Source organism: Clytia hemisphaerica, unplaced genomic scaffold, assembly GCF_902728285.1.
Source record: "Clytia hemisphaerica strain Z4C2 unplaced genomic scaffold, Clytia hemisphaerica genome assembly, whole genome shotgun sequence".
Lineage (NCBI taxonomy): Eukaryota > Metazoa > Cnidaria > Hydrozoa > Leptothecata > Clytiidae > Clytia > Clytia hemisphaerica.
In genome coordinates, this window is record NW_027103566.1 from 920,899 (window position 1) to 929,437 (window position 8,539).

The window sequence follows — 8,539 nt, forward strand, 5'->3', positions numbered from 1 at the left end:
ACACAGCTCGAAATAATCATGTAGTTTGTAGTCCAGCCAAGATATTTCAAAATACATGTCGTGAACAAACAGCAGGAAATTTGATTTCGTACAGTTAGGAAAATAAAAAATTCTAAAGGGAACAGCCAGATTGGTTGTGGATACTGTTTCGTTTTAAAGCAGAAATGGAGATTAAGACTGGTTTTGTAAGCGCTTATCGTAAAAGAAAAATGAGAGCATAGTGAAAGTAGGAAAAACAAAAAAGGCTGAGAGTTGAAAACAACTCGTGTCAGGACCTTGCATTCGATTCAATCAAAAGGAACCGCTACAAACATAATTCAAGTGCCTTACAGTACAATGCTAAAGAACAAATGGTAACTTAGAAACCGTGATTTTGAAAATACACACAAAATGAAAAGTCAAAATTATTACACTGCCAACCCTCTTCATGAAAAAATGACCCAAAAATATAAAAAAGAGGAAAAAGCTTTTACAGAAGGGACCAACTTTCTTTATAGTCCCTAGATTTTCCTTTTATTCATCTCGTGAAGTGTTATATGAACATTGAAGTAGATAAATAATTCAAGAAACAAAAAATAGAAACCATATTTTTAGAGTTTCCAGTAGACAAGGCGGAAAAACTAGGGATGGATATGGATAACACGTCAGAAACAAAAAAAATGATTTTATCTCAAGTCATGGAAATGTTGATGTCAGCATTTTGGCTATACTGCATAATAGACTAAAAAGTAACCCAAAAATTAGTGTACCCATCTAGTTTTACTACAAACAACACACCAATATTTCCAATGGATTCAAAACCGGGTTCATCATGTCAACAGTGTATCTACATTTTACTGGTTTCAAGAATCTCATAATATGACCAAACATTTTGAAAGATGTAATAGAATTATGTAGGTTGGCGTAGGTCAAACTTAGATGGAAAGAAATGAGATTCGATTTAAAAAAACTGATACAAGTTACAAAAAGAGAAACAAGAAAGATAGTTAATAAGATTTCGGGGGAAAAGTAAATTATCATGAAAGAGATAAATCTCCGAATTCTAGAGGAATATAAATCAGACTTAAGACTAGCCTTCCAGACAAAAGCTTGCTATTTATCAAACAGGCCGAGTAGACGAGTCTGGTTAGCATAGAATGCAGAGGGGTTGAAGCCCCCCCTGAAGGTTCGGCCCCCCCTGAGATTTAGCCCCCACCAAAATTCGAAATAGACAGCCCCCCCTACCAAAATACAAAAAAAAAATTTAATTTATGCTTAAAAATCTGAACTGTCAAATCTCCGTGAATGCCATCGAAAACCTTCACGGATCCTCGCTTTGGCTTATTACTTTTCTGAGTTTCTTTTTTGTTCATCTATAACACAGAAGAGAAGTATAATACCGAAAATTTTCCATAGAATATGAAGTTCACAATAAATTTATTGGCCTTGTATAGCTAGAGGAAGATTTTCCTTCTATAAAAAATAAAATTTTATAGAAAAGTAAACTGTTATTTTGAAAAAAGTGAGTAGAAGACAATTCTAACTTAAGAAAATTGTAAACACCACATGAAAATAGCTGCGTTCTTTATTTGTCATTCATTTCAATAAACAAACTTTATCACATATCACACACCCGCACGCACACACCACAATACAAAAAAAAACAAAAATGTTAGAATGGAAAAAATTTCAAACAATGCAAGGTCTTCATTTTGCATGTCCACACAAGAGAAAGAGATACCAAATGTATATGTCTTCTTTTGAAATTCTAATCAACAAACGTCAATAGTACGACTTCATTATTACACAAACAAAATACCAAAATGTAAAAAGAAAAATTTCTTAGTTCTTTGAAAAAGTTGTTAGGTTAGCCCCCAGTCAACAGACCTAAACAAATAGCCCCCCCCTGAGTAAGTAGCCCCCCCCCTGATCTTAGGGAAAAAGAGCCCCCAACCGGAACTTTAGCTTCCAGCCCCCCCCCCTAAGAGCCAGGGGGGCTGCATTCTATGGGTTAGGTTGAATTAAATTATCGACATGATATTATTAAATAAGAAAGTAACTATTCCATTTCCTGGTATTATTGGTCAAGATACTTTCATAGAGATAGCTTTGTCGTCAAGATTAGTAAATTTATCCACTAAAAACAATCCTGCATACACAAGTCTATTTATCCCCAACTTTGGTGAACACCAACCAAGCCTAATACTTTCCTTAATAAAATCAAAAATCAAAATCTCGTAGAAAATTGGTGAGTATTATACATTTAAGCTATATTGAACCACTTCATTCTGGCAAAGTCTTGAGATGTATGTATAATTAGGAGCCAAATAGTTATCAATATTCAAATATAAAAAACATCCACAACATAATAAATATTACAATCTTGGGCAGAAATTGTTCATTATTTAAAACAATAGTGCAGAAAAATTCCTCAACTCCGAACCAATGCTGGTTTATGGCCAATAGCTTTATTTATGCCAGCTTTGGAATGAGAAACACAATCTTCAAAAGTGATGATTGAGATTCTCGTGAATTGTTAAAAGAAACTTATATCACAAAAAAGATGCTTAAATTGGTTGTCAATTTGAGCCAGATTATTCCAACATTTATAGGAAAGACAGACAGTTTAAAGAAGATAAAAAATACCATGAAGCCAAACGCAAAACGAACGATTTTGGTAATTAGAATCAAATAGAATCAAATTAACTATGTGATTCGAAATCTGAATTAGACTATCGACCAGTGCTACAACAATCAGAAAACGTGAAAAAAACACTATCATAATAGCTGATAATAATCATTGATACAGTCCTACCCTCAGTCAATTTAAAAAGCGACCTAAAGCCATTGCAAGATTAACAAAGTCATCGGACTCGATAAAACACTGGACACACGCACTATATCACATCATGTTTCATCAAAATACGAACTAGTACAATTTCGGTCACGTAAACTCATCATTACATGATGGTACCAGTCAAACTATTCCGAGCAATTGACAAAAAAAGCTAAATCTGAGATTCCCACACTTGACTGCAAAATCTTTTTATTTTCCTACCATCTATCATTTAAATTAAATAGTGTTGATTCATTTAAAAAGCTTTGTAGGTGACTTATTAACTTGTGATAGAGCTTTTTGTTAGCTTCCTCTTTGACACAATTCAATCTCAATGCACTCTATAAGGTGTATTAGATTAAAAAGACATTCAAACTGTTTTTTATCCTTTTTAATGTTCTGAGGTTTCTATTTAACAACGATAATAAATGCATAGCCATCATGATGTTTCTTAAGCAAGACATTTTTGAGTCATTATTCATTAATGTCAAACATGTGCAAATCTACAAAACGTGAATTTATATATAACACGTTGATGCGTGCTTGAATAGCTGTGTCAGTAAGTACAAATTCTATAGTTACAGATTATAGGAGATAAATATCAAAGCAGGAATCATGAAGGAAATACTAAATTTTCTTTTTTTAAGTATGCCTTGAGAGGATGTGCCTTAGAAGAGGCATTACATATGGTTTGGATGATAAGAAGTAGTAACTGCTCTGGCAGAACATAGATAGTGGTTGTCAACAACTGGCTTGACTTGAAAATCTTTATTTATACAAAGTTCGTTGAGATTGGTAGTAGAAATTTATAGAGAAGGAAGTTGTGCTTTTTTTAAACTGGTAAATGAAGGAAGCAGCAAGTTTGCTATTAAAAGTAATTACCCACTTATCAATATTGTTGACATGATGACAGGTTTGGTGGCTTAAAAGAACAAGGGTTGAAGTAGAAGAAGAATTTTCACTTACTTTCATTTAACGCCAAATAAACCTTCACGTCATCTCCAATGATTTTCTATAAAGAATAAATATTAAATAATTTGGTAAAATATTCTATAGAGCTGAAGTATGACAGGCGAGGGGTAAATCTTTTATACAGTTGACTCTTGCTATTTCGAACTCAAACGGGAATCCTATATTTTGTTCAAATTGAGCTAGATTTTTCTCTGGGGACTGAAAAAAAGTTCGAATTATAGAAAGATTCGAATAAGCAAGAGTTCACTGTAGAAACAAGGTAGAGAAATGCAGAAAAAAAAATGCCTTCATCCTTGCGAAAAGTGGTTAGTTGGTAATGTGTTAACAAGGCCTGATCAATAAAGGTAGGGTTAGGCTTCTGATGGTTGCTTTCGCTTTATTCTGTTGATGTGAAAAAGAAAGTAAAAGTATTTTACCAGTTAGCATATTTTTTTACCAGTTTCTATCCAAACCAGGTCAAATCAATACAGATCTCTTTAATTCTTCTTAAATTATTAAAAACCTTGTCGTGTTTTAGTATTTTTCATGTGTTCTTCTCTAAAAATAAACAAGATCTTGAATTAAAAAACGATAAAAACACAAACAGAACTATAGTATTGAAAAGACATTCTTCTTTCTGTGTCTCTAAACTTGTTGAACAACGAGAATGAAAAAAAATAGATAAGCAAACAAGTTAGAGATTTCTTCATTGTAGTTGATTGAATTTCAGTTCAAACGGTTATCTTATCTAAACAACTTTCAATCTATAATGGTTTCTATTAGAACAACGAGACATCAAAACATGAAATCGTTTATTCATTATCTTTATCTACAGATTGCAATTGGTTTGTATCGGGTGTTTTGTTTAAAAACTATTTTTCAAAACTACCAGCTCCCAAAAAACAATGTTCAAGATAATTAATGATGATGATTTTTATAGCTGTAGATAAAGAGGGAGGATCAATAAAAACCTTAACTCAATAATACCAAAAATCTCTTACTGAAAAATGAAGAATATGTCTCCATTACTATGATCATACAATACAAATCAAAGATTAATAAACGAATCTGTTAATGCTAATAGTTCATTCTAAGTTTATCTACTGATACTATATATAAGTATCTGCCTGCTGTATCTTGAAAAGCATCATAATTCACAAAATCAAAATTGAAAATTGTACTGTAATCACTGGACTTAAAAATTGAAAGAATATATCAGTCAAAAAATGACACATATTCTTAACATGGGAGTTCACCGAGCTTAACATAAGAAACCTGTGGAAGTTTAAAAAAAAGATTTTTAAAATAAAAGCAAGGATGTATCCAAGTGAGCTTGAATTTCTCAAACTATTTTACCTTGCGTAGTAACAATTATTGTAGATAATGATTTTAGGATTGTGCTACAACCATGGTCGAAATATGTAACTCAGAGTTAAAACTGTACATTCCAGAAGTAATAAAAATCATTTGTGGTGTTGAAAACTTCACAGGCAGGGAAATCCCCTTTTTCTCAAGCAATTTTTCCAAAATTGTAGTAGAAGTAATTTCAAAAGAATAAAAAATACAATTAAACTGAAACAAAAAACAATCGAGCTATAGAGTCTTAAAAGTCTCTTCTGTAAAAGATTCTACAATTAAGGCTGGAAACTTGGCAACAAAAATGTAAACTTATAGGTGCAACCATGTTTGCCCCAGCAGGAAAAAATATTCAGTCTTGATTCTTTAACTACATGGCTACAAACACTGGATCGTTTTTGTCAGAAATGAGTGCCACAAAGGGCATAGTGTCCTCCAAGGTTTGTTCCCCCCACCAAATTCTTGATTTTTTTAAATTTCCCCCCTCTTTTTTTTCCCCCTATGACCTTTCGGTTTTTTAGTTTCCCCCCTCTTTTTTGCTTCCCCCCCAGAAAATTCTGAAAATATCAGCTCCCCCCATATACTGATATAAATTTCTCAAATTTCAACCTGACACAAACGTAAAATTTAGCTGCAAAAGGAATACTAGACAAAATAGAACGAAAATTGGTTAATTTTTCAATCATGATCTAATCACATGATATCATGTGGACTGACCTTGGTTGCTGAGATCAAGTTGAATTGATTTCACACTTCCCCCCACCAAATTTGCCAACTTCCGATGTTTTACCCCCTCTTTTTTCCCCCCCTTTACTATTCAAATTTTCATTTTCCCCCCTTCATAAAGGGGGGGGGGGACACTATGAAAGGGTGGAAGAGTATTATGGTGCACTCTGCTACAACCGAATCAGGAATATGAGAAGTTCTCTGAATTTCGAAAAATTATAACACTGCAGGGGATATTTTAAAATTTCTTAAAAAATAACTTACTAAAATGTATTTAATGATTTCAATTTTTCAATCCCTTCCTTTTACAGAAAACTAAAACTAAATTGAGTGCTGAAATTATTGATAAAAGCTTTTATCTTATAAAATAATCAATTACTTTCAATTCTTCCAATTTAATGAACTTTAGCTGAATGAATATAATTGGGACAGGGGTTTGCTATTATTATCAATCTAGTTTTCCTGTGTCCATCTGTTTGATCCCTTTCTTCACGGTGAACTTTTAAAACGAACTTCAAAATACATCAGAATACATCTCTTTTGGATTGCCTTCAATTTATCACACTAAAATTACTTGAAACTGTTTGGAAGTTCTGTTCTTATTTTTTGGCACTGATCTTATCATGTTTTTATTTTGATTTGCGTAATTAATGTTTGTGTTTCAGCTTCTTCCCTATGTTTCCATCATGTTAGCCAGGCCGGCGGGCTTGGTCCCTGTGAAAACAAATGACAGAAAGGCAGATTCTGCTCAACTAAAGTTGAGAAAAACATGATGAAAACAATTCAATTTGAGGCTAGAAGTGCCTAAAAATAAACAGAAGTTGGTCTAATGTTGGCATAACTCATCTAAATTCTAACACCATTTTAATTTTTACATAGTGGAATGTACGCAATGCACTGGGCTCAACTTCAGTGGCTTTAAACTATTCATAGGCCCAATTGTAGCCCCGCCCAGATATTCACCCAAGGAACAAGTGTGCGAAATTTCAGCCAAATAGAACAATTTTTGGGGACAAGCTTGAGTTTTTACAAGCTCTTATTTGATTTGGTTGGTCGTTAAGATGGAATAAAAGAATCTCATTACTTTTTCTAAAGAACGCGTCATCTCTATCACTTTAAATGACCAATTAGTGAAGTATCTTGTAAAAACTCCAGCTCATCCCAATTTTTGAAGTCTCCAGGCTGCCCCAAGTTTTAGCCTTGTTTTGGCGAAAAACTCATCCCCAGGCAGCCCCAGGCCCCAAAAATCAAAATTTTCAAAAAATGAAAAAATTATCCCCAGATATTCACCTAAGGAACAAGTGTGCCAAATTTCAGCCAAATCTGACCATTTTTGAAGTCTCCAGGTTGCCCCAAGGTTTTAGCCTCGTTCTGGCGAAAAACTTGTCCCCGGGCCCCAAAAATCAAAATTTTCAAAAAATGAAAAAATGATCCCCAGATATTCACCTAAGGAACAAGTGTGCCAAATTTCAGCCAAATCTGACCATTTTTGAAGTCTCCAGGTTGCCCCAAGGTTTTAGCCTCGTTCTGGCGAAAAACTTGTCCCCGGGCCCCAAAAATCAAAATTTTCAAAAAATGAAAAAAACACCCCCAGGGTGTCCCAGATATTCACCCAAGGAACAAGTGTGCCAAATTTCAGCCAAATCCAGGCTGCCCTTAAAAACTTTCCGAATTGGAGCTCTCCCACATTTTGGTGAGGCAAAAACACCCAAAAAACATTCTCTAAATGACTCATTACATAAAACATTACAAATCTTATTGAAAGTATTTGTTGTGGAAATTAATTTTTGCAATTTTTTTTTGAACGCAAATATTAGTTCCCGCAAAAATTAGTTCCAATAAGGTAATCTTAAAATCTTTAAGATGAGAATTGATTGCTAAGAAATTGATACATTTTCAGGTAATCCTAATGCTAGTATCTAGGTGATGTGAAAGAACCTTTAGAAGAATACCATGTCCATTGAATAGGTAAAAAAATTACATGCTGCTCAATTTTTTACTAACCCGGAGTCTTACAAAATAAAGATCGATGACCTTAACATCAAAAAATTCATGCTGTCGTAATGAGTTTTTCAATACTAGACCATTGCATTCTACTACAAGTCATTTATGTTATTGAGCAACAATTAATTGAAAAAAATGATCACTTTTAAAAATCTGAAAAAACGTTTTCCTTAATGCAATTTTACAAATTTCAAACATCTCTGACATTTTTGTCCTTATAAAGAAAACACTTTTTTGCTAACTCAACATTTCACAGTCGAAAAAATTCGATTGTCGAACGCAATCGAATCGTAATCGAATATTACCCAAGATTTGCTGTTCCATTGTTTCAATTACGTTTGATTTTGTTTGCTTTCGCACGGTAATTAAGTAAGCGCTCGATCGCCCACGCTAAAAAGCTCTAACGGAGTGATCCAATGGGAAATACAATCAATCAAACCAATCAAATGTAATTGACAATCAATCAAACCAACCGAACATAGTCGAACTATCAATTGAAGCAATCTAACCTTACTCGAACGCAAGCGAACGCAATTTAATACCGTATAATCGTCTAATATCGACAGCCCTCCTTTAAAGTCGACACCAGATCTGTAAAATAATCAAAACAACCCTTGAATGAAGCTCTTGGTATCATTCTTATCAAAACAAGTTCATCCATCAAACTAGAAGTTCGGTAAACATTGC

General features: G+C 33.5%; 1 protein-coding gene across 1 annotated transcript in view; it reads right to left on the reverse strand.

Annotated features, from left to right (window-relative positions):
* The window catches only part of LOC136801021 (ras-specific guanine nucleotide-releasing factor RalGPS2-like), a 33,637-nt gene extending 29,311 nt beyond the window's left edge, over positions 1 to 4,326 (reverse strand). Inside the window, exons 1-2 of the mRNA XM_067057646.1 lie at positions 4,204 to 4,326; positions 3,782 to 3,827 (exon numbers count right to left, since the gene is read on the reverse strand). Of these exons, the coding sequence (XP_066913747.1) occupies positions 3,782 to 3,787 (6 nt within the window). The 5' untranslated portion in view covers positions 3,788 to 3,827; positions 4,204 to 4,326. The remainder of the gene's footprint in view (positions 1 to 3,781; positions 3,828 to 4,203) is intronic.
* Between the last annotated feature and the right edge of the window lie 4,213 nt (positions 4,327 to 8,539).